The sequence below is a fragment of the Amblyomma mixtum genome, chromosome 7, assembly GCF_055824585.1.
Source record: "Amblyomma mixtum isolate Tamu chromosome 7, ASM5582458v1, whole genome shotgun sequence".
Taxonomy (NCBI): domain Eukaryota; kingdom Metazoa; phylum Arthropoda; class Arachnida; order Ixodida; family Ixodidae; genus Amblyomma; species Amblyomma mixtum.
The window spans coordinates 43,474,613-43,500,866 of NC_143018.1; the positions used below are offsets into that span (position 1 = coordinate 43,474,613).

The 26,254-nt window shown below is 45.8% G+C and overlaps 1 protein-coding gene across 6 annotated transcripts; it reads left to right on the top strand.

Annotated features, from left to right (window-relative positions):
• The first annotated feature begins 682 nt into the window (after nucleotides 1-682).
• On the top strand, nucleotides 683-24,481 carry Strip (striatin interacting protein). 6 transcript variants are annotated; one of them, XM_089552375.1, is made up of 16 exons: nucleotides 683-801; nucleotides 1,206-1,296; nucleotides 1,372-1,446; nucleotides 2,201-2,456; nucleotides 3,219-3,394; nucleotides 5,518-5,645; nucleotides 6,537-6,725; nucleotides 8,418-8,528; nucleotides 10,705-11,064; nucleotides 11,770-11,841; nucleotides 11,928-12,002; nucleotides 13,310-13,407; nucleotides 18,059-18,286; nucleotides 19,772-19,892; nucleotides 20,710-20,814; nucleotides 21,658-24,481. In XM_089552375.1, exons 1-16 carry the CDS (start codon nucleotides 796-798, stop codon nucleotides 22,156-22,158), a joined length of 2,592 nt encoding a protein of 863 aa, XP_089408501.1. In that variant the 5' UTR covers nucleotides 683-795; the 3' UTR covers nucleotides 22,159-24,481. The 6 variants fall into 6 exon arrangements, with proteins under 6 accessions (XP_089408501.1, XP_089408505.1, XP_089408502.1 ...); XM_089552379.1 differs by having other exon boundaries at nucleotides 19,826-19,892; XM_089552376.1 differs by having other exon boundaries at nucleotides 8,421-8,528.
• Nucleotides 24,482-26,254: the final 1,773 nt, after the last annotated feature.

Below are 26,254 nucleotides of genomic sequence, written 5' to 3' on the forward strand. Positions count from 1 at the left end.
CCTGGCCTGTTTAATAAAGCCAAACATTAAAGATCCGATCTCCTTTTACTGTTATATGAGTGGCTAGCGGAGTAATCCAGGACGGTAAGGACGGCGCGGATCGTGGCCCAGTGTCACCAACTGCTGTTTTTTTTTTTTTTAAGTTGTATCCGAATACCTTGATCACTGCTCTGTAAATAAGTCTTTTTAGTCATGGAGTTCATGTTTCCAAAATGTAGTAGCTTCTTTTCTATCCTTTTTATTCACTTCTGACCACCATTTTCTCTCTTATATCCCTCTTTGATAATATAACTTGAGCTAGCTCAAGAGCGTGGGAACGCGCATCAACTAACCACAACGCTGGCTACGCTAGCGCAACGGCACGACAGAGCTGAGCAGACAAGGCGCTGTACGTGTTACGTAGTATGTACTACGTGTGTACCGACGTCCTGTCGTCTTCTAGTATCGTTCCATTGAGATACAAATGACTCTTCTTTTTTAAACGTCTTTCCTGGAGACTCTGCTGGTATTCTCATGCAGTTGATCGCGCAAGAGGTAGGCGTTGCCGTTGAAAAAGATGAGAACGACGAAAAGACTAAATGCGAAGTGAAGAAAAGAAACTGAAACCGGAAAACTCCATGCCTCAGTTTCGGTACAGCTTCGGCTACGTAAGCAATGCCGGCTGTGGCTTCGAGCAGTTTCGTTTTTGGTTTTCCGTTTCCGGTTTGTCGTTTTCTTTTTTTGTCATATAAAGAAGTTGGCGACTGCTGTTTTCCTTGTGTCCCGAGTTAATGTGGTTGAAACTTCTCATATACAATGGAGGTGAGCACTTTACCGCTATATTTCTATACCTCTTTTACGCAGCTGTGTTAGTCTTATTCTTACTGTACCGGTAAGCTGGCCTGGCGTGTGTGAAGGCTTACGTTAGAATCGTGAGATGACGGACAGGCAGATCCCTTGACAATCGCTTGTTACTTTGGGATGCCTTGTCATTGAGGATCGCTCGGCAGCTTACGTTAAGTTCATTGTGATCTTGCGTCTTGAAGTGTCGCTCGATATGTTAGAAGGAGCGCACTTCATTTTAGTGCAGAGAATTTTCAGCTCGTAAGTCCGTATTGTCCTCCCGACATTTTTAGAACGCTGCTGCGGATAAATCGATTGCCGTGCTCGCAAACTGTGGCCCGCACCTTTTTGTGACTCATTTCGTTGTTGCATCTCAAATTCAGGTACGCAACTGTTATTTTCAGCAGTCTGGGGATACGCCAGATCTGGAGTTTGTTTATGATGACGCCGACACGCACGAAAATGAGATCGCGGGTAAGTCGACCGCGTGCCTTGCGCTCGCCGAGTCGCCGAACGCGGGTTTTTAGTTTCGTTTTTTTCCTTTCTCAGAACTTTACACGTACACGGAAGAAGCCGAATTTTTCCAAAATAAGAAGGCGTTCGAAGACACTATGAAAGAATACGGTAAGTGAGCTGAACTGCATCCGCGTTTCGCTCATGGCATCACTTTCGCTCTTATTGGTTTAGCGCGCTTTCTTCGTTTTTGTTCGCTTGTTTAGTGAAACTGCGCTAACGGCATAACCCATCTTTCCTTTTCTCTTTTTGTTAACAATCGCTAACAACATGGCAAATGGCCTTGTCATACCAATAGTAAATTCTACTGGTGATAATAGTTGCACCCTTTGATTGTAGCCAAGTTTTTGGCACATCCGTTTCACCGTTAAAGACTAAGATTTTCAGACAAAACGGCTTTATGGCTGACGTGCGTAGCGGCCATTTAGCATGTTAAGGCGGTGTTGATTCTAAATAAAAAAAAAATTCAGGGGGGACACTTTGTTGACCTAAAGTGCGGTAAGGCGAAAGCCTTTGCATTTGGGAGGCATCCGTCTGATTTGACGCCTTTCTGCAAACACTCTCCAGCATCCTAGACAAGGAGAACAACATATGCGTTGGCAGGAAGTAGCGTAGCCTTAGCCCGCTCGACTGCGGAACGGAAGGATGGTGGTTCGAATCCCATCGTGCACAAAGGTTTTTATTCTGGTCTGACTAGAAAAGCGTGACACCTCTGCTGACAACCTTCGGTCGACAACGATGAATCATTAAAGGCTTTCGCCTTAATATTAATCAACACCAGAAACAAGAACTATTTTTGTTGTGGACATGACATTGCTGCTCTCTTCTCGTCGGTTGTCGTCAGTGTTGCACATCATCGTTTCAGGGTTCGAACCAAACTGGCACACACTGAGCGAAACGGCTCGACAGGAGGTTGCACTGCGGCTGATGGACGGCGTGGAAGTGAGCCCCCGTAGCGCACGAATGCTGGCCGTGCGCTCTGTCCTCTACATCATGCAGGGGGCATTTGGCGAGTGCACTACGCTCGAAGAACAGCCGCAGAGGGCGAGAAGCAGCGTTTTCCTCCTCTACCGACATGGGTTCTTTCATGTGTTTCTTCAGCTGCTCAACATGGAGATTGAGTGAGTTGAAAGTGCTTGCCTTTGGCACTAGCTCAAGCATTGCTCATTAACGTTAATGAAAAATGGTTAATGGTTAGTGCTCTACCATGTCTGGACAACTGTACCTGCATTCATGCATTGTGACAGATACCTCCAGCTCATGAAAGCTCTGCAGTACATAAGATCATGAGGGCTTCACAGTACATGAGGTTACATAAACTCTGCAGTACATAAGTTCACGAAAGGCTGCTAAACTGGCAATTGGAAAGGATAACTTTAAATCATATTTCTCTAAATCTAATACGAGGTCAAAATTTCTTTTTCTTCAGCAAACGCAGAGAAAATATTGCCACGCGTGCAGCTTGTGATGTGATACAAGCAAGGTTGCCCGTAGAAAGTGATCCGACCGAGGTCAAAAAGAGGGAAATTTAAAAATAATTTGCCCCTTAAACTCAATGTTGCCCAGCCACAAAATTTGGTGTAAATGAAAAGAAGACTGAACAGAGCCTACAATAAAAGTTTTAGTAAAATGCGTGCACGTCCAAAAGACCCAACAGTGTCTGACTGTGATGCCGAATTCACACTCATTTGTCACAGAAGGGCGGCAGTTGTTCTGAGAAAAACAGAAAGATTACTGCATGGCACTGTAATGATTAATTGTAGGCTTAAACATTAAGCGGACATGTTTCGATCGTTTCTAAAAAATTGTGTGTCACTACATCTTTGTGTGCATGTCAGTTGTAGTTTCCACTATTGCTAATGCTTGGCTTTTCTTGTGTTCAGAAACAGCAGTGCTGCCACGTCTGCCCTAAGGAAGCCAGCCGTGTCGCTGGGCGACAGCACGGACTTGAGGGCGATCCTGAGCGTCCTGTACATATTCGTCGAGGTGATGCGCGTCTCCTCCGAGACTGACACCGACGACATGAAGCGAGACCGCACAGCTTTCGCCGCTGAACTGGGTAAGTGGATATTCAATGATGGTTAGTTTTGTCTCGATATCTTCGAGCACTCTAATTTTATTCCAGAATAACCAGCAGCCTACATTGTCCTCTGAATCGACAACTGAGCCACACAAGCTGATGTGACAGAGATGGCATGATGCATTTATTGAGCCTTCAGTGTTTTACTTAGCACGAACATGAAAGGAAACAAATTACTCACACTTTTAGCATTAAAGCAGGCTTTAATAAGCAGCATGCAACATCTATGCCTGATTAGTCTTCTCATAGTGGAAATGAAACTATCTGTCAACGAGCTTGGCACATGATGGCCTCAGTTGCCTATGTGCCATAAAACCCAACAAACAAACATATCTGTTCAGGATTTGAAATTCAGACACAGCTCTGGCATCAGTTTGGAGAGTCAGGTCCACAGCGAGACACTACGTTTCCTCAAGCTGTCGAGAATTGGCAGCTTGGTTAGTTGCAGGTTGTCCGGGGGGGGTATTTGGCATGCAGTGCATCACATAGAGACAGAAGCTATTGCTTTTTGCATGTGCAGAGAGAATTGTGTGAGACTTGAAATGACTGCCATCTATATTACATTCAACTTAGCCACACACTGGTGCTGGTGGAAAATGCCCATTGCCTATAACATTTAAGTACGGTATTTACTGTCAAATTTGGTGTACCTTTTTTACCAGAACATATGTCAGAATTTTGGGAGAACGTTCATTGCTTTGGGTCAAATGTTCAGAAAAAATGTTAAGCTTTATGGTGGGGACAAAAAAATGGACAACTTCAATAAGTATACTTGATCCTGTACGACTCAGTTTCAATCAAAATGCTCTCTTTAGCATGGTTTGTGTGTTCGAGAGCATAGTCCACGACTTGTCTCAATGACCTACGATGTGTAAAGAGAGAACAACTAGAGGTCAGTCTAGCACAAGCAACGGCATTCAGTGTGAAGACTGACTGCAACAAGTTGCTGTTTCTGCGATCCTCGTTACAGCAGATCAAACAGAGAAACCCTTTGCGACCAGCCACAGTCTCGTTTGGTTCTCGGATTTTTCTTTTCGCACAGCATTTTTATATGCTATTTAGTCTTGACTTTCAACAGATGGCACTTTATCGTACTGCTTAGTTGTTTCGGTGTTCACAGAAGGGCACAATCTAGCATTTACTATCAGCAGCAGTAGATGTGTAAAGAATGGGGTGCATTCATTACGCGAGGGATAAAAAAGAATTGCACTTTTTCGCAGCTAGAGTGGGGAATGCATTCATTATGCGAGCATGTTCATAATGTGAGTAAATATGGCATTTTGACTGGACAAGTGTCTGTCAAAACCCTTGTGTGAAGGAGTATGCAAAAAGTGGGTGTGAATGCTTTTGGTTCTCTGTGTGTGATCAGGACCTGTTTCGTGTGAGCAGCGAAGAAGCTGCGGCCACACTTGTGTCGTGTGCTGTTATTAAAAGGATTAAATCTTGTTTACACACTTCACAATTCTAACCCTTTCAGGCGGCACTTTTTGTTTTGACTAAAATCAATTATTTTTTCAGCTAAATAGTATATTCAGACCCCAAGAAAGGGAGTTTGTTAGTTTTTGAACGTGAAAAAACAGCAGGTAAATTTTTACAATGATGTGAAAAAATTCCATACATAGTGTCAGATTTGTTAGAAATAATAACATCGACGTGTTCTTGTGTGGCAGGTAAACACCCTAGGGATCGTTGAATCGCTTTGTGTTTCGAAGATGCACACTGCGCTCAAGATTGAGCAAGAACCATTGATGTTTTCACTCACAGCAAAATCTGTGTGCACAAAAACGGTGGACAAAGTGCTACCTAGCTCACTCTTATTTGAAATATCAATTACTGCATTCGCTACATGGTACAAAAAAGCAACTTATTTGCAAGACGAAGGGTGCTCAATTTGACTGAAATACTGAAATCACTGTTAAGTGCTCCAGTTTCTCGGAAAAGGCTGTAAGTTTGCCGCTTACACAATTGTGTACAAAGCGCCTGAAAGGGTTAAGTTCGTCAGCCTCAATAAAGGCAGTTGGAGCAAGATAATGTTTGGAATGCTTGCAAAACGTAGCGCACTGTCAGATGTGCAGAGTGCCCTTTGCCTCTGTCCTGTGCAGCGCAACCACTCCTGGGTGAAGAGCTGCTGGCCATCACCCTGTTCCAGATGATCATCAGATTCTGCAGTGGCGCCACACCCCACTTCCCGATCAAGAAAGTCCTGCTGTTGCTCTGGAAGACCATTCTGGTCAGCACCTGCCTTCTCCTCTCCCGCACTGGCCCTCTCTGTGAAGCTGCCCAGGTTTTGAAGGGACCACTGCTAACAGTTCCACACATTGTCTTCTTTTCATTCACTTCTTTTTTTGCATGTGTTTGTGCTCCTTGTTACATCTTTTTGTTTCCGTGCAAGGAGGTGTTGTCTCCAGCAAAGATGTAGATTTTGGAGCAGGCACAATACCTTCTCCTGGAATGATAGCAGCTGGTCTGGTGAGAAGCCTTGAATGGTTGAAATAGTTGGGAAGGGAGGGAGTTTGTTTGGGCTCGGGGCATGAGAAAGGGATAACGAGAGGGATACGAATCCAATGTCGGTGGTTCTTGATTCTTGGGTCTACATTGCCTGGGTTGTGGGAGGGTTAACTTGTTGACGTCTGTTTTTTTAAAAGAAGAAAAGCACCTTCAGTGCAGTCATGCTCATAACAGCATGGATGAGCAAGTTGTCAACATGTATTTCAATAGAAACTGTCCCACAAAATAGTAGTGTGTCGTCCATCATCATTCCTTCTGGGGCCTGTGCGATCACCAAATGTTTCTTTTCTATGTTTTTAGAGTGTACGAAAAATGGAAGAAAAAACCTTTTTTCATAGTGCGATAGCACTGTGGGCTATTTGGTGTGACACAGCAAAGAGATACAGTGCAGGAGAGACTGGACACATCTCCCACTGTGTCCCATCTCTCCCGCACTCTCTCTCTTTGCTGCATACACAGGCATTTTTGCGTCTGTCATCCGATAAAGGCCGCTCTCATGACTGGGATTTGAACTCATGACCTCATGATTGGGAACAGGGCATGGTAGCATCTAAAAGTTGTAGCTGGGTGCAGCTGTTTCTGCTCTGACACTGCGGTTGTGCCCATGTTCCAGGTTTCCCTAGGCGGGACGCCGCAGCTGCGCACGCTCAAGGCGCAGTACCGGGCGGCCCACCAGCTGCCCCCTGCGCCCGAGGACACGGTGGAGGTGGCACGCACCATGCGGGCCTCCTCTCCCCCAACCTCGGCTGCCGACCTCATCGAGGCCCAGCAGCAGCGCAAGACCAACCGTCCCTTCAAGCGGGTCAGTCAGGGCTACTAGTAGCACCTTTACCCCCCCCCCAAGTCTTTCGTCAGACTTAGCATGGGACTAGCAGCCGTATCTCATTGCTTCTTCAGAACTAGCTTGAGACTAGCACCGTTCTCTGTTTTTAATAATGATTAGCACCTCCGTCCCAGAGTTTCATCAGGATTAGCACCCTTATGTCGATTGTGTTGTTCCTGGTCAGTCAGGACTAGCATGAGACTAGCACCGTTCTCTGTTTTTAATAATGATTAGCACCCCTATCTCAGAGTTTCATCAGGACTAGCATCCTTATGTCGATTGTGTTGTCCCTGGTCAGTCAGGACTACCATGAGACTAGCACCGTTCTCTGTTTTTAATAGTGATTAGCACCTCCATCTCAGAGTTTCATCGGGACTAAGCACTCTTATGTCGATTGTGTTGTCCCTGGTCAGTCAGGACTAGCAGGAGACTAGCACCGTTACCCCGCCCAAGTCTTTTGTCATGATTAGTATGGGACTAGCAGCCGTATCTCATTGCTTCTTCAGAGCTAGCTTGAAACTAGCACCGTTCTGTTTTTCATGATGGTTAGCACCCGTATCTCAGAGTTTCATCAAGACTAGCCCCCTTATGTCGATGTGTTGTCCCTGGCATCCATGCTAATTTCTGGCCATCAGCATGTCTGTCAACTAGCTCACGTGATGCGTGTGCTTTAGCCATGAACTGCAGTCTTGTCTGAAGGAAGCACAGACTGTTTATGAAAACCCGCGTACACATGCACCCTTTCTTGCTACTAAACTCACCTCACCCATAGCGGTTATGTTTTCACATGCATAAAGGGGTGCGCATGCTGGTGTTCAACTACTAGTTAATCATAAATTTCACAATGTGAGCTCAAACGGCAAGATTGTTCATATTTTGTTTCATTTTCATTCTGCCTGATAGAACAAAACAATTAACCTACATGAATGGTAAAGCGCTGAAAGATGAGTTGATATTTTTTTTTTTTTCACCATATTCATCGTGCTGTTTTGTCTTTTGTTTATAGCCAATGCTCTACCTCTGTGTCATATGCAATGTGGCCATTGCTGGTCTCTTCTTGCTCATAGATTCCCTCATGCAAACCCCATCATGGTGGCCGAATTGTTGTGATAAGGAATAATGGTGGTGAATTATGTTGGTGATGACTAGTGTAATTTGGCCAAATATTTTCTCACCCTGAGGTACCCTTTTCTAGCTTCATATTTTTCTTCCGTGCTTCCTCTTTGTGATTAGCATATTGCCATAAAGTTCGGGTCGGAACTTATCGCACGTTATGTTTGGGTGGTTTTTCTTGTCATTTTTCTTCAAAGATTTTACTAACTTATGGAACAACACATGATTTCCGAACATTGGTAGCATCAAAAGACTAGTAGAAGTTTTTTAGAAGTTGTCTTAGTGCTAATAGTGCGACTTTACGAGTAGTATAGTTACTACTAGTTGTAAGTAGTAGTAGTAGTAGGAGTAGTAGTAGCAGCAGCAATAGCGTTAGTACTGGTATAATGGTAGTAGAAGTGATCTAGCACTCATAGTGCTATCCAGCCTAAAACATATGTTCAAAAACTGGCTGGCCTTCAGTTGGAAAGCACTAAAGGTTGAGTTTGTGCGTGAACGGAGGAGTGTTGTGCAAAACCGAACCCGCCAATAAACGCTGCCTGCCCTGGTCGTCCCCAGCAGCAAAGCCTGGTGAAGCAGAGCAGCATGGATGACTTCCAAGACCTGGAGGGGGAATCTGGAGCCGACGAAGAGCTCAGGGACATGGAGGAGCGCCAGAGCATGTCCATGGTGAGCATGGCACTCCTGGAGTCCCTCTTTTTTTTTGTGTTCAGCACCCCTGTTTGGACCCCAATGTGAGCTCGAAATGCAGTAGCTGGTTTTTAGCCTCCCCCACGCCACACACATACACACGCTTTTTCCCTCCCCAAGCCTGAAAAAATAAAACCCGAAAACAAAGGGTCGTAACTTGCCATGTTATACCACACCATGCCTTAAGCTGTCTCTCCAAGGTCCATTTTATGAAACTGCTTTTAGGAAAATGGAAGTCACGCCGGCACCAAGAACAGTTTGTGGAGTTGATTTTGTGCTGTTTTCGCATTGGACGTACACACATTATGTACAGTCTTTGTCAAAAGTAACCAGGCTGCATAGTTTCCTTCTAGCTTGTATAGTGGAGCCCTTGTGGTTTTCCTAAAGATAAAAAGGGGTTGGAAGGTAAGAAGGCCCCCAGTCCTTACCTTTAACGACCATTTCAGCTTCAGGGAATCTGTAAGGGCTCCACTGTGCGAGCTGGAAGCAAACCATGCAGCCTGGTTACTTTTGACAAAGACTGTACATCTTCATGCTTTCGAAACAGGACGAACTCCTCTGCGAAGCATGTGGAAGAATGCTTATAGTAACCACAGTCTCTTTGCATGTGCAAAAACTAATAAACGAAGAAAAAGACCACTTCACATTATTTTACGTCCAACACAATACCTTTCATCCTAGCTTACTTTTAGTAAATAAATGCAATTGTAGACCATTAATATGTCTTCAGGTCTTAAGAGGAGGGAAAGGTTCCAAAGAATTTGTAATTTTTTCTAAAGCTGTCGGCCATTTCCAGCCCAGTGTTTTACACATGATAGCCGTAGCCGCTTATGTGCCACAAAACCCAACAAACTCAAGCTCATTTCTCTCCCCAAGGCCGCCGCGATGGCTCAGTAGTTACAGTGCTCGGCTACTGACCCAAAGGACACGGGTTCGATCCCGGCCGCGGCGGTTGAATTTCGATGGAGGCGGAATTCTAGAGGCCCGTGTACTGTGCAATATCAGTCCACGTTAAAGAACCCCAGGTGGTCGAAATTTCCAGAGCCCTTCACTACGGCGTCTCTTGTCTCTTGTAGCCTGAGTCGCTTTGGGATGTTAAACCCCCATAACCCTTTCAGGCGCTTTGTACACAATTTTGTAAGCGGCAAACTTACAGCTTTTTCTGAGATACTGGAGCACTGAACAGTGATTTCATTATTTCAGCCAAATTGAGTGCCCTTCTTGTTGCAAATAAGTTGCTTTTTTGTACCTTGCAGCAAATGCAGTAAATAATATTTCACATAATGGTGAGCTAGGTAGCACTTTGTCCGCCATTTTTGTGCAGACTAATTTTGCCGCGAGTGAAAACATCAATTGCTTTTTGCTCAATTTCGAGCGTAATGTGAATCTTCGAAACAAAAAGTTATTCCATGATCTCTAGGTTGTTTACCTGACACACGAGAACATTTCGATGTTATTATTTCTGACAAATCTGACACTTTGTACGGGATCCTGATCCGTACATAACACTACTTACGGCACGCCGAACACGACATCGACACGATGACTCTCTAACGCCATACAGCACCAGAACTGTTTTTAAATATTCTTTTTTTCCTCGCACAATAAGAGATTGGAACAACTTACCTCTCCCTCTTCTAACCAGCATTGATCCAATTGAAACCTTGAATTGCTCTTAAATGTTTTTAATGTCTGCTTTTTGGTTGCCCAAACTGATCGTGTTTTTGCCTTGCTGCAAGTTTGACATTTCATTTTTAGATATTTCATTAATTGGCTTACTTCTGTTTGTTTATTTTTGACTTTCCCAAATGAAGAGCTCGGTTTGCATTTCGTGTAGTCCTTGTTTTCCTCATATTCTATTGCCCAAAGAACAAGTGTTTTGAAATTATTATTTGCTATCTTCGTTCTGTACACTGATGCCATTTGTATGTCCCTCCTGCTTGGGCCGTAAAGGCCTGCAGTATTGAATAAATAAATAAAATTCTTCACATCGTTGTAAAAGCTTACCTGCTGGTCTTTCATGTTCGAAAACTAACTTATTCCCTTTCTTGAGGCCTGAATATACTACTTAGGTGAAAAAATAATTGATTTCAGTCAAACCGAAAAATGGTGTCTGATAGGGATAAACTAACCCAAGCTCGTTTCTCTCCCCAAGGACACCTCGGCACCTGGCTTGCCCGAGGACCCTGAAGCCGCCGCAGCCGCTCTCCGGCCGTCCACCCCTGCGCCGGGACCCACGGAAGGCAGAGGCGGGGAGCCACAGCCATCCGATTTGACTGACGCTCCCCGGGAACCGCCTTTGTCGCGGGACGAGACCGGTGGCTTCAGTTTGGTGCTCTCTGAGGCCAATGCGGCCCTGGGGCTGCCCTGGGTGCCCAAAGTGCGCCCCAAGGACATCAAGGAGTTCCTGGACGCGACGCGCCTCAAGTTTGTCGGCTACCAGCTGCCCAATGACCAGACCTCCTTGGCTGGCCTGCCAGAACCCATCCATGAGGGGTTGCGTGTGCTGAAGCAGGTACGACACTGCCAAGTGCATAACATGTGCGTGCGTGTTTTTACAGCCAGAAGTTCACCTGCGGCTTTCCCGGAATTAGTCTCATGGAAGATGTCTGTGCTAAAAATAGAAATAGTCCGTGCTTCTGCGCAGCACAGGGGCCGGCAGCACAGAATGCATCCACTAGTGCATTCTTTTCATTCAAAGAAGTAAGCACAAACGCAGGTTAATGACATCCTAGTCGAAATCAAGAGGAAGAAGTGGGCTTGGGCAGGGCATGTAATGCGAAGGCAGGATAACCGCTGGTCCTTAAGGGTAACGGAGTGGATTCCAAGAGAAGGCAAGCGTAGCAGGGGGCGGAAGAAAGTTAGGTGGGTGGATGAGATTAAGAAGTTTGCGGGGGTACGGTGGCCGCAACTGGCGAAGGAGAGGGTTAATTGGAGAGACATGGGAGAGGCCTTTGCCCTGCAGTGGGCGTGATCAGGCTGATGATGATGATGATGACTTTTCAGGAGGCACTAATGAAACTTTCGTTTCTGTACTGCCTGCAGGATACTCCTCCAGGTGTATAGATATGCTAGCTGGCGGCCCTCCTGTCTTTGACATATATATAATTTGTATGTGTTTACTTATAAATGTGACTTATCAACTTGCCGGTGCTATATCAAAGTGGATTAGGTAGCGAAGACCATATGTATTTCTGTTTCTCTGTTTTGTTTCTAACAGCACATGTACACATCACTGGCTGAGGTGCAGATGAAAAAGGAAGAAGACATTGCAAAGCACCCACTGTCAATGGTGAGCTGAGAATCTAGCTGTTGCACCATCCAAGAGACACGAAGATGCGGTCATCTTTTTCTAGCGGATTTCTTTCCGTTTTTCAGAAGGAGCACGAGATTCCAGCCACGCCAACCGAAATTCTGTACCAGGCCATGCTGCCCAGCATGCCACAATACATGGTGAGTTTGAAGACTGATGTGGAGTTCCAAATTGTGATCATACAGTTGTAAAATGGTAGATTCTAATCCACACATATTTAAATGTGGTTAACAATTTGATTGTGTTTAAAAAGAAGCCGATGCGGTTATGGCGCTTGGCTGCTGACCCGAATGACGCGGGTTCGATCCCGGCTGCGGCGGTTGAATTTCTTTGGAGGAGAAATTCTAGAGGTCCGTGTACTGTGCGATGTCAGTGCACATTAACCCTTTGAGGATCGAATTATTTTGAAGAAAACTTTCCCAGGTGGTCAAATTACTTTATTGCGGATCTTTAATCTACAAAATGTATATAATCGAGAATAAATAGTAAAAAAAAATTAGGAACAGTACTTTGGTGACAGCATCACTCACAACTGGAAAATGTTCAATAGAATAGAATAGCAACGGTGATAAGCAAGCTAAGAGCAGCACCAATAAAGATAGAAATCAACTTTCGCCGCCTCTGCAAAACAGCACCCACAAAGATAAAACACGTTTCGCGCGACTCCGTTGCGATCCCGCGGCAGAATCGAAACCGCGTAGGCGCGTTGCCGCAGAGGGCGAGAATACCTCGCGAGCAACGGTGATAAGCAAGCTAAGAGCAGCGCCAATAAAGAGAGAAATCAACTTCGGCAGCCCCTGCAAGATGGTGCTGACAAAAAGAAAACTCAAATTTCGCGCGACTCTGTTGCGATCATGCGGCGAAACCAAAACTACAAAAGGGGTGTTGCCGCAGTCTGTGCCGCCACGCTAAAGCTAGACATACGTTCTGCTTATCTCCGTAAGAAGGCAGCACAAAATTCAAACACTTCTTGTAAGTCCTAAGACGTGGCAGCACCCCCCAGTGAGCACGCATTGTTCTTTTGGCGCAAAATTTCAAACGGAAGATCAAAAGTGTACCCGTACGGCAAAGACCTTGCGGGACAGAAAACCGCCGCCATACATATACGGCAAAAACCTTCAAAGGGTTAAAGAACACCAGGTGGTTGAAATTTCCGGAGCCCTTCACTACAGCGTCCCTCATAGCCTGAGTCACTTTGGTTAAGCCCCCATAAACCTAAATACTGTTTATTTCTGAGTTCTCTTCTTGTCCCAGTGAGAGTATAATGAAGGTTTATGGTACTGGGATAGTGGATTGTAGTTAATGCAAATTTCAGTGCTCATTCTGTATTTCACTGCAATGCTTTTGCAGGCGGGGCATTTTTTTATTCCCAGTTTCTTGTGACACGCTTAAAAAGAGAGAAGTGCAGAGGTCGCCCAGCATTGATGTGCCATTGTTGCTTGTCCAGATTGCGCTGCTGAAGATTCTGCTGGCCGCTGCACCCACTTCCAAGGCCAAGACTGAATCCGTGAACATCATGGCTGACGTACTACCCGAGGAAATGCCGTGAGGATTGTCCTGTTCTCTTGGCACCCTGAGTGCTTTGGGGGCATTTGCTCGGTCATCTGCCCGGGATAAAGATGTTTGCAAGCTGCTTGGCACCCTTAACCCCTTTCGGGCACTATTTGTCATTTCGGTTCAAAGCAAATATTTTTCCTCCTAAATATAGTATATCCAGGCCTTAAGGAAGTCCATTCGTTGTCTTTCCAGTTAAATACACCAGTGGTCATTTATTTCTTACACCCATGTACAAAATTATTTAGAAACTGTCGGGGTAGTTAGAAACCGTAATAATTAAAGGTCATGATTTGCGAAAGTGAAAACCCAGGAATCGGAGAAATCATTTCCTTTTTGGACACTAGAAATTAAAAAAGAAAAAAAAAGGAATTGACATTAGTAGCCATGGCAAAGATCCTTCTACTAGAAAATGGCAAAGAACATACTGCCAGGTATGCTGTTTTGAAAAAGCAGGATTATTTGCTGTGTTCGCTAGTTTGCATTAAAAAAAAGCACCCTGTATGCCATATCAAAGATGCTAAATTCACTTGAAACAAAGGAATCGGTGCTAGGTAGATCATATTCTCAGAAAAAGCTGAGAGTTCGCAGTGTGCACTATCGTGTACAAAGCTCCTTAAAGGGCTGAGGGTTGAACCCATACCAGGAGCTTGAAACAAGTTCACCGATGTCTACTAAGTGGTAAGGCAGTTACAGAACAGCCCCGTGATGACTGATTAGGTTCATTGCTGAACTAAAGATAAGGTAAAGATAGCTTACTCTGGTCTCGTTGAGCTGGAATGTGCAGGTATTAATGAGGAAATATGTATAATTTGGCCAGAATGAAGAAGATGATGTCTACTGCTCAATGCTTTGTCATAGGCCATTTGATTCATAACGACACAGAAGACAAAGTGGGCAAAAGGAACACGGATAGACAGAAGATAATAGAAGCAAGCAAAGCTTATCGGATCAAAAATGTTGCCAAAATTTTTAATGATGCATCCGGCATCATCACCAGCCAATTGTGGTCAGGGACATTTTCAACAATTTCTTGGCAAGAAAGCCTTTCATACCTTAAGCCTATCTGCTGTCTGTAATAGTAAAGTCGAGCGCTCATTTTTAAAGGGATGCTGAAAGGTTTCCCAAAAAAATTGAGTGAAGAGATGCACTCTACAGTTTTCCACCCTCGGAATTCGAATTTCTCATCGAAATTAGGCAAAGGAAAGCGCAAACCCATTTTATTTTGGCGAAAAGTGCCGCAGCAGCCTCGGGCCAGCTCGCGCGCCTCGTTGCCGCCTGTGATTGGCTGGGCGCCTCGTGACGTGAACACTGGCGTTGGCTCGGTGAGCCCGGCTCGGTCGCCGCCGATGTAGTACATGAAGCGCGGCGCGCGGTGTTCCGGTTGTTGGTTTGATGCTTATATCACGATGGAACACATCGAAGATTACCAGGAGGATCTTGGCGTCATCCCCTACATGTACGAACCAATCGCAAAGAGCAAACCGCTCCAAGGAAGCAACGATGCTGGCGCAAGCGGTGCTTTTGGCTTGAACGAAAGCGAAGTGTCAGCATCTCCACGTGTCGGAAATGTCCATTGGCAAGCACACTTTTCTAGCCAAACTTCATTCAGAGATACAATAAATTAATTTTGAAGCGAGCAAATGTAGTATAGCACTGCTCCACGAAATTTTCCTAATGCAATGTAAGCGGGATGCGATCGTCGGCATTGTTGTCTTGCCGCTTGTCGGTGCTGCCGCAAATCTGCTTGTAATCCACACAGACCATTGACAAGCGCAAGAAGTTATCAGTCTCTTTTTGCACGCAAATTTTATGCTGGCATCGCTTCATGGTCGCTGCGTGCCGGCTCGGTTCATAACACACGCGAAAGACAGAAGTTCGCGGCGCTTTGCGGCAGAACTCGTCGAGGTGAGAAACGTGCGCCTTCCGTTCTGCGGGCCAAGATGGGATCTGGCAGTAAATTGAAATCCTTGTTTAGGCGAGTTGCTTCATACTGCAAGCCCTTGTAGGAATATCTCCATCCGTTTGCGGCCGCCTTTATCGTGCTGTTCTCAGTGATTTTTTTCACTAACTCGATGGCCTCGTGCTGCAACCGAGCAGGCCGAATCGCAAGGCTGGCTGTAGCACACGTGGCGCACAATTATATAATATTATTATTAAAGTATGAAGTCATGCTGCACTCGGCAATTTTTTACGACTACATGTGTTGTTATAAACGTATTCCTGGCAAAACACTTTACTGGTATTGGCTGCATTAGAACTTGAACAGACTTGTCAGCCTTGTCATCACTTTTAGAAAAGTTCGATGCAGGGTCCTCAGCAGCGTCTGCCAGTGGCATTCGACTTGTTGCACAGTCCTGACTTGTATTGCTGTTTGGTGTGCATTCTTCACTGCCTGGTGGTGTGCAGCCTCCAGGTGTGATGTCATTTTCCATGCACTCTTCATTTGCACTATCGTCTGGTGCGCAGTCTTGATCTTGCAGCAGTTCGGCAAGAAACTGAAAGGCATAAGCCACATGATGTTATTGTTCCAAACAGAACAAAAGTGTGCTTCAGTATGAGTAAAATCTGCTGGTTTATTTCATAAACCATTTTGTTGATTGGCGAGCTCCGTGCGAAGTGAGATCATTTATTATATACCAGGTGTTCCTTTAGAAGGTCCAAAATTTATTTTAAAAAATGGGTAACTAACCTTGTATTAATTTTATCCCTGGGGCTATATTGGGGGATATGGCAGACACCAGTAATAGGCAGAAGGCTTCCATTAGCTCACTAAACTGCATGTCTTCATTAAATTTTTATTTTCATATTATGTTGTATTTGCAGATTTGGAGCACCTCCTGCAAATACTATAGCCAAGCAAAAAAGATCTCTTTAAAAACCCTGACAGGCAACTTCAAGCGCTAACACAGAACCAGCGGCCGCGTCCGACGTAGATCGCTCAAAAAAAAAGTGTACGCTTTGGGGCCGGACTGCAAGTGCCATGACTGCGCACATTGGGCGCTGACGAGGCTGCTATCAGCCAGGCCCCAGGCGAAACCAAATTGAAAACGAAACGCCGCGCGCCCGTATACCAGAAACATCTGCAAACAGTTTTCTCGGCGCTCCGACCACGAAGAAAAATGTGCCGCGTACTACTCCCTATGTTCTCGCCACTGAGGGCTACGCATGAATCCTAGAATATCTGAGCTCCAACATAATTGAGTAAAGAGTCTGCATATAACGTCTTTTCACGTGCTCGCTTACCGAACGAAGTTCTCTGCTCACGCGCGACGCGCAGTCTCCGGTTGTGAGGCGCACTTCGCGTCGCTCCACCTCTTGCAGTATTAGTAGCAGTTTAACGATTTTTATTCAGCCAAAAAATTTAGGGCCGAGCTCTGATATGAGTAATGCTGTACGAGATGCATGATGCATGCCTGCAAGCATAACAGCTAAGCACTTATTTTGTAAGCTGCAGTTTGCTGCCGTCCTGACATTCTCATTCCAGCGCCGTCCATCTCACTACTACCGAAAGTCTTGCATCCACGAAATTATGCGCCATACACTACACAGAACACCGGATCGCGCAGTCAAATTCTCATAGAGTTAATACACAAATTCTTACCTCGAGCTTCCTCCTTTTCGCGAAAGCTGGCCTCGGTGGCGGTGACGAGCTCCTGTGCGCGAAGACAGACCGTATTGCGCCGGGTTTCAGTCGAGCTGACTTTGTCGACAGGCCCAATGAACGTATTATCGACACGCTATGGTTATAGTCTTCATCACGAAAGTGGTCAGAGCATAGCACTGTAGTTTTTGAGGGCTTGAAATCCCTTCGCTTCACAGCAGCGACCCACCTCGCGGAAAGTTTCTTATTTTGCGGGAAATTATGAAAGACCACATCGTCGCGGCCGCTGGTGTTAGTGCAGCCGAAGGCTGCGCAGAACGCCGGCATGATGGTCCACCGCTTCACTCGATGCTGCCCACGTTTCTGTACGTCACCACAAACATAAAAAAGCACAAATACAGGAACACACGGCAGATCAAAGCAGCTTACGATGGCACGCACGCAGAAACAAGCACGGTCGCGGAGGCTGCGAGGCGACGGAACACCAATGTTTACGTCACCACCCCACGGTTTCCGGTTTCGGCTCGCATCGTCAGGGTCATCAGCAGAGCTCGGCGGACAGCGGGGGGCGGAGCTACCGCGCAATTTTAAACGGCGATTACGTCGCTCCTAAGTGATTAATCTGCAAAAAAATTTCACCCGCATGATTTTTAAGGTTCCCACATCCATACGTGAGCATCTTAATGAATTCGAAAATCTCTTCAGCTTCCCTTTAAGAGCGTTAGCTCTTACTCATCACATTTTGAGATTTCATGGGGTCTGCTACCACCCTGAGATCACAGCGCCATCTGTGGCAGCAACCAGAAAACAGCACATCTCGCACTGAGACTTGTAGCGCCATCTACAATAGCATTGTAGAAACAACCACCTGCCGCGTGCGAATGATGACGTCATGGTCCAATATGGTGGATAGAGGTGGAACTATGTGAGTATAACCAAACAGCTAACGCTCGTTACTTCGTCTTCCAGATATTGGTGACCTTCTTTTTGTTTTGTTTTTTTTTAACTAAGTTTTGGTCATTTGATGTTTGCCGTCAGCGTGACTGTGCTACAGTCGATGAAGCTGGGCATCGACGTGAACCGTCACAAGGAGATCATCATCAAGGCCATCTCAGCCGTGCTGCTACTCCTGCTCAAGCACTTCAAGATCAACCACGTGCTCCAGTTTGAGTACATGGGCCAGCAGCTCATGTTCGCCAACTGCATTCCCCTGGTGCTGAAATTCTTCAACCAGAACATCAACTCCTACATTGCGGCAAAGAACACGTGAGTGAGAGCCCGTTCTCGCTAACTTCTGAGCTGCTTAGCTTATTCTTAGGCATTGTGAAGTGCTGGCCGCAAACACACAGATCATCTGGGCACTTTTCCAGTTGCAGCCAGCCAGTTATTGCCAGGAATTTAACTAGCTGCCTGTGTGTTTTTAAGGCGGAAGCCTTTAATGTCTCATCGTTGTAAGCTGCAGTTGTCGACATAAAATGTTACGCTTTTCAATGGGTGGAAACGGTCGTGACGTCACAGTGCGCGAATTTCAAACGGGGCCAATTGCACTTTGGCTAGTAACCATACAACCAATTGAAGGGATCGTATAGCGATGCTCCAAGTAAGTGGGACTGGGCTTAGTTAATTGCTTAATTACCAAATTATCCTAATTAGCTTGACTAGTCAGGCCATATAAATAAATAAAAGCGATTAAGAAATTGGTCGAGCTCAGGAATCGAACCCCGGTCTTCGGCGTGAGAGACGAGCATGCTATCCACTCCGCCATGCCAGCTCGATGGTTTGGAATGAACAAAGGCGCGTCTAGTGAATATGGTGTCTTCACTCACTCTGATCCTCCTCCATTCCCTTCCAGAGAGGTTTAGGTGTCCAATTGAAAGACAGATACATCTCCTTTCCTCAAAAACCAATTTACCGATGAGCGAGGGGTAGAACCAAATGGGCGATGGTGTTCTATGGACTCCTTGGCAGCGTTGCAGTTGCAAGAAGCAACTGCAACAAGCTGTCGCATTCCACTCTTAGGGGGAAGCTTAACATCTTAACCACACATCAGTGACCACACTTTAGGTCAAAAAAGTGCCCCCTGAATTTTGACGGGTGTCCACCGAGATATGTGAGACAGTTACTGCGTAATTTCCTTTCCTCAAATACAATTTTCATTTTCTTCATTACCGCTCCTCTTTATCTATCTTCTTTCACTCCCACCTCCCTTCCTCTATGGTGGGGTTCAGGTGTCCAGAATTACTGCGCCATTTCCTTTCCTCAAAAAGCGAACAGCGCTACAACGCGCTGTCGCGTTCCACTCCTAAAGGCGAAGCTTAAGCGTCATTAATTAGCAGTTATTTAGTATTCAGGCATTAATCAGTAATTAACAATTAATTAGTGATTTGCCATCACTTAGTAATTAGTACTCAATTATATGTGACGCCACCAGCGCCACAGAAACAGCGAAGGTGGTGCGGAAAACGCTTCTGCCTCTACCCACTTTAGACAGTCAAAGTGCCCCCTGAATTTTTGCATACATTCATGTGTGTTGCAATTGCAGAGCTTCAGAGAAATTAGCAGGAGCCTTTATGTGTAGGTGCAGCTTAGTTTGATACAGCAGGGAGGACCTAACTATTATTTAACCACTGATTGTGCCCTGGTTATGAGGTCTGTTCATGGACATTAACCGCAGTAATCAAAGAAAAGTTCTATTTGGGGCAGAGCAAAAGCGGTTCCTGTTTACCTGTGTGTTCTCAAGTTTGGAAGCAGAGACGGTTCAGCACCGGTTGATCTCTGCTTCCCGACTGCTCTTCCTTTAAACAGGATATCCGTGATCGACTTTGCGGCATGTGTAATCGGGGAGCAGCCAGAGCTGACAGCAGAGACTCTGGTTCGTATGCACCCTTTGCTATCTCGCCTGGTACAAACCTAATAGTATCACAAGTTACATATGAGAGAAAGTGATATCATGCTGTGACATCACATTTCTTACACATCATAGCACTGCTAACCATGAGGAGCATGGTATACGGGTGTCCCGGGTTGGAGTAGCCAACATTTTACAAAAGACGGATCATTTGACGCTAGTGGAATCAATTGAGAGCTGTTTCTGAAGCAGAAAGGTCAGAAGGTAGCTAGGTAATTAGTTTTAACTAGTGAACCAAGGAGATTTTAAAAAATACTACAGACTAGGCCTAGTGTCTCCCAGCAACACTCAGTTGGTTTCACTGCTGCAGGACGCTCTATCTGTTGGAAAACCTTGGTTACCTTAGGCTCGGACACCCTGTATATGCGACGTGCTTTTCAGATGTTGTAAAGCAACGTTTTTTCATATGATACTGGCAGAATCACAAAGGCATGGCTCCTGTTGAGCACTTATTCAGATGTTTGTAGACATTGTGTAGACATTGCGAAGGACCCTCTGTTTTGAGCTGTATTCAGTGGCAGAAGCTACATTTGCAGTTAGTTTTGGTGGTGTGGTAACCTTGAAGACGTACTTTATTATCGCGAAGAGTGGAAATCTCCACTCGACCCGAGCAAGCATTCTAGAATTGATGAATTTACGGCATGAGCTGCGATTTCAAGTGCGAGCCGGAGCACTCAACTCGAGGCTTATTTTGCAAGACGCACAAAGATGGTTGTGTGAAAGATTTTTAAAGCCCGTGCCTCATTTATCAGCGCTTACCTGCTTGGCCGGTTTTCTGCAGGAGATTGGCGAGCAGCAGCCGTATTGTTGGCGTAATGTCTTCTCCTGCATCAACCTGCTGCGAGTGCTCAACAAGCTGACCAAGTGGAAGCACTCGCGGATCATGGTCAGTCACCAGACGCATCTCTTGGGCATCGCTTACTTTCATTGCCTTGCACATTGAATTTCATCGCATAGGTGGCCCCAAGCTTTAAGTTAGAGGGACACCAAATAAAACTACAACTAATTTTTGTTCTTAGAAAAAAATCAATTGTAAGGCTGTGTTTGTCTCTATGCTGTTGTTTGTTTATCATCAAGAGACACATTTATTGCTAGAAAATCTAATTTTAAAATATTCTCTGGACGATTACGATACTCAGTGATGCGAAATTTGAGCGCGGCAGTTCAAGTGTTGGGACCGTGGGCGATCGGAGACGCAACACACAGTGCCGAATGGCGGCGGTGCTTGTCTTCGGCTTTAGCCAAGCCCACATGAATCCACAATTTGCCGCCACCGCCGCTAAGCGTGTGCTCGGGTGGCACTTTTCGCAGTAGCCACTGCAGAAGGAGCAGTGTGACACTGCTCTCACCCGCTGGTCTCCCCTCCTCCGCTTTCCTCCTTGCTCTACCGCTGTACCCTCCTCTTTCGCTTTCTTCCTCGTGCTCTCTCTATCTCTTACTTTCAACCTTCACTTTGCTCTTTGTTCTCTCTGCTATATGTTACATTGTTTCATGTGTTACATAATGTAACACATGCAAGCACAGAGCGAACCTTACTTCTTTGTCGGTGCTTCATTCTGTCTCGTGTCACTTCTCGTGTCACTGTCTCGTGTCACTTCTTATCATTTTGCATTGCACAAACCACCAACGCATATTTCAGCAACACTGCTGAAGTAGGCGCTGCAGTCAGTTTCCACTCTGTTCAAACGCGACCCCCCGAATCCTGTTGGTTGCCACTGCTGCTGCGCAGATGCTGGTGGTGTTCAAGTCGGCGCCCATCCTGAAGCGGGCGCTGAAGGTGCGCCACGCCACGCTGCAGCTGTACGTGCTCAAGCTGCTCAAGATGCAGACCAAGTACCTGGGCCGCCAGTGGCGCAAGTCCAACATGAAGACCATGTCGGCCATCTACCAGAAGGTCAGGCACCGCCTCAACGACGACTGGGCTTATGGAAATGACCTCGACGCGCGCCCATGGGACTTCCAGGCCGAGGAGTTCTCGCTGCAGGCGAGCATCAACAGCTTCCACAGCCGCCGATACGACAAGCCTTCCGCCTCCTCCGCTTCCCAGCAGCAGCAGCAGCAGGACCTCATCGCCGACTTCCAGCCGGTGGACAACAGCTTCCTCTCGGTGCTGGGGCGAGAGGTGGAGCTCAGCCCGGAGTTCAAGCTCCACTACCAGCAGTGGCTGCAGGGCGACGTGTTCCGCACCAACGTCGACTGGGACCTGCTGCTCTGCCCGGGATACCTCTGATCCCCCCCCCCCCCTCTCCTTGGATGCCGCCTCATTAGTCATTCCCCCCCGTTGAGAGCCAAAGCATGCCCGCTGGCACCGTCCGTTGCTGTACTACTAATGCGAACTTAAGTGTCCCCCGCAATTCGGAATATGTCGTCATATTTTATAGAGAACCGCATTTTTGGGGCAAACCGAAATGTAGGTTAAGTGTAGGTGGTGAAACGAAAACTTGGATGTTTTTCGATGTATATGTGCGTGCCCCGTGGTTCAGTAGTCCGCAGTCCGAAAAATGACAGAAACAGAGGGGTGCTTAAGCTTGCATTAAGGCAGCGGTTTTTAAAGGAGCGCCGTTTTGTTTGATCGCTGCTTCGATACGTCAGTGTGATTCACGACTGCATCTGACAATGCAGCCTGATCTAAAACAAATGCACGATGTGAACATTGTCTGAAATATTATTACTGTTTCTGAAATATCACTGCTGCAAGCACAGCAGTCCTTCACAGATTTGTTTAGTGATGCTTTGCCTCGACTATTGTGAAAGATCTCAGCTTTTTTGTGTTACCGTACCAGTGCTGGTTGCGACTGCCTGTAGTGTATGGTTGTAGCAAAAGCTAGGGGTTATTAATTTGGACACGGAGCTAACGAGGGAGTGGTTGTAGGCTGTAGTGTCTCTCAAAGTGCAGGCACTAGAGGGAAAAGTGGTGCCGTGGCTGTTCTTTCATCATGGAGAGATGCAGGAATGCTGGGAAATGGACACGTTGCATCTGGCTTGTCTAGTGTGTTGCAGAAAATGTGGGTTCAGTGGTAACAACAAGACTTTTCTCTAGGCAAACCTCCAGGAAATGCTTTTATAATTGCCACACCCGCCTAGTACCAAAAATTCGCTGGCACTGAATTGGTTAACAAAGTGGTAAATGCTCTATTAGAAACAATCCAATCTGTGCATAGTGGAGAACATTGCAGGTACTTAGAGTGAAAGGGAGGAATTTTCAGCAGAACCCGCATTTTTAGCCGAACACCAGCCAAGCTAAATCTTTAAGCAACTAGCATAGACCGCGGCACCGCTCTTCCCTCGAGGCAACAATGATTGGCTGTACTGGCAGTAATGCAGTGGATGATAAAGTGACCAGGATAGAGGTTAGTAGTCAAGAGTGCTTCCCGGTTCATTCAGCCTCCCGACGGACAGAAGAATGCAGCCCGCACTGGTGCATGTTTATTATGTGTGACCTTTTATTTTTTTTTATTCAGTGACAAAGGGTAGCCCTGCATATGTTTGCACAAGTTCAAAACTGTCCAACAGAGGTGTACTGTGAGCCTTGTCAGTGCTTGGAGACAAAGATGAGACGGAAGAAATGACATCACCACTGTGCAGTGCTGGTGTCCTTCCTTCCGTCTCGTCTTCGTTCCTAAGCGCTGTTAACACCATATTGTCTAATACCCCTGTCAAGCGGGCAAGTTAAGTGCACTTACGGAGAGTGTACTTCGCTGTAAGTACACTTTGCCACATCTAAACGACGCAAGTGGAGTGTCACTCGCGGAAGAGTGCACTCCGCTAGGAGTGCGTTCACGGACCACACTTTGCCGGCTGAGTGTGTAGCCTCGACGCCAGCGGTTCCAATGGTCCAAAATTTATAATGCATAAAAAGTACTTACTTTATTTTACGTGTTATAACTGTTTTCAGAAAAAAGTTTGTTGGTTATAGCTACAAGCGAAACAACAAAACAAGTAAACGTGATCAGATGCAACATCGCTGCCCGCCAGCATCTTGTTTGTTGTCGAAATTCTGGATGGTCTTGGCTTTTCTGCTATTTTCATTTTTTTTTTTCATCGTTAAAAACTGTTGAGCCTCGTTTTATTTGCGCTATCACGTTAAGCAATCAAATATTATGAGTCTTTTTCCTTTTCCATCGGCCTGTTCAGAAATTCCGCTCATTTTCTGTCGCAACTATTTTTTTATTATGAGTGCACTTTGCTTTCCCATTTAGCACCGCATAGCCCAAAGTGTCACTTGGGATGCCAAAGCGCACTCCCAGTAAGTGCACTTAACTTGCCTGCTTGACAGGGGTATAACTCGGGCAATTTTTGTGTTCCTACTAGGGCCTGATTAATAGAGATCTGTGCCAAAGTTGATCCAGCCTGTTCTAAAATTGACAACCCTCGAGTCAAACTTGCCCGCAGCAGAGTTTGCAGTAAGCATTGTTAGTGCACTTATCTGGCGATACTGGCTCATCACTTTGTTAGAAAAGTTGTCCGAAAACTGTTTTTGCGAGCACGGAGTGCACGTGCGAAATGTTCGCTTTTTCATTTGTCACGAAATAGATGCTGTGCATGCGTTGTCACTGGGTCAGCGTTTGTCTACTGCACTGTGCGCTTTGCTCTCCTAGAAAATCTGGCAAGCAACTCATGCGAGCGCCTGTTTGCACCGCAAAATCAGAAACCACAGCCGTTCCGCATATTTAGGCTTAGAGCACAGCCTTTGAGAGGCAGTAGACATAACTGTGCCAGACCATTGCTGTTTGGGTGCTGAATCTGAATCCGCTTTAACGGTGGCAAATTGGTCTTGCTGGACGAAGTTCCTCCGTGTAAAGACACTGCTGGTGGCTGCTTGTGTTGTTTGCAGCTAGTACTTGGGTTGCTTACGTGTCTGGCAGAAACCCATGCCTGCCGTAGACGGTCCCCAAAGCCCTATACACACACACATCGCCCGACAACGCAAGCCTCTCCCCTTCAGCCAGGTGGAGACGAGTACCACAGAGAAAAAAGAAAAGATACCATGGGATGTCGAGAACAACTTCCATAAGCACACGGTGCGGGGGTCGTGCTTTCAACGCACTTTTTTTTTTAGCTCGGAGCAAGATATTATGGGTGGGAGTGAAGAACTCCCCTTTAGCACAGCTGCAAGCAGGCAGCCAGTTGTCACACAACCGAAGCCCCAATTGTGGGTGCATGAACTACTGGCGACACCTGTTGGTGGAGAGTACAAGCTTTTACGGGCAAAATGTGCCCTCATCAGTGCACCTTCATGTGATCCGAAATGCAAATTACTTTTGCAGTGAAAAAATCAACCGTTTTTGGCAAGTGCATGGTTCTCTTTGCATCCTGCAGATGTCGCCAGTATGCAAATTGCTTGTTCAAGGCAGTTGTTCGCACTAAAAGAATACTAGAGGACAATCGTTCAACCAAGAACTGATGGGAAGTACATGGAACTGCTAGTCTGGTAAGTACACCGATCATGGATGTGAGTGCCCTTGGATCTGCATACTATCAGCTTTTTAGGGCCAGTTTATTTCAACATCTATGTAATTGCTGATAATTAAGAAATTTGCCTTCTGCGTGCACTTTTTCATGTTTGCAAAGGTAGAAAGAGGAATTTTGACATGAATCTGCATGGGCGGGGATATATGTTGACTGATGGATTGCTGCCACTGCTGATGAAACATTTGCCTCGACTAAGCAAGGCATCAGTACAATTCATTTGGGAGATGTTTCACTCATCAGCAGTGGCAGCAATCCATCAGTCAACATATATCACCGCCCATGCAGATTCATGTCAAAATTCCTCTTTCTACCTTTGCAAACATGAAAAAGTGCACGCAGAAGGCAAATTTCTTAATTATCAGCAATTACATAGATGTTGAAATAAACTGGCCCTAAAAAGCTGATAGTATGCAGATCCAAGGGCACTCACATCCATGATCTGTGTACTTCCCAGACTAGCAGTTCCTGCAATTTGCAGTGCCAGATTCCGTCTAATGTTCTTTGTGTGTGAAACTAGATTGAGGCACTCATGACAGTTCTGTGCCAGGGTGGAATTTCCATTTTCAACATTTCAATGCATGCTTCAAAGCCAGTGACATTTAAACTTGCAGTAGGGGAGATGAGGAATGCAGTAGTTCGCTACCACAGATATCTTGAGTAATTTATTCGGTCATTTCCACATTTGCCTGTGCTCCGCACCGATTTTTTCTGTACATAGATTTGTCGTGTGTGAACTGAATGTAAAGAATGCAACAAGTACTGTTGTCTCAAGAGTCAATAAACGGTGCTGACACGATCAAAATGGCTTTGTACATTTGTATGTCTTTTTCCCAAGAAACGAAAGCGAGGCAGTC

Excerpts from the sequence above, each read along its gene's own strand:
- Strip (XM_089552375.1), top strand. Across the intron at positions 1,297-1,371 it reads GCACGAAAATGAGATCGCGG|AACTTTACACGTACACGGAA; the intron begins GTAAGTCGACCG and ends TTCCTTTCTCAG. Across the intron at positions 18,287-19,771 it reads TACATTGCGGCAAAGAACAC|AGACGGTTCAGCACCGGTTG; the intron begins GTGAGTGAGAGC and ends GTTTGGAAGCAG.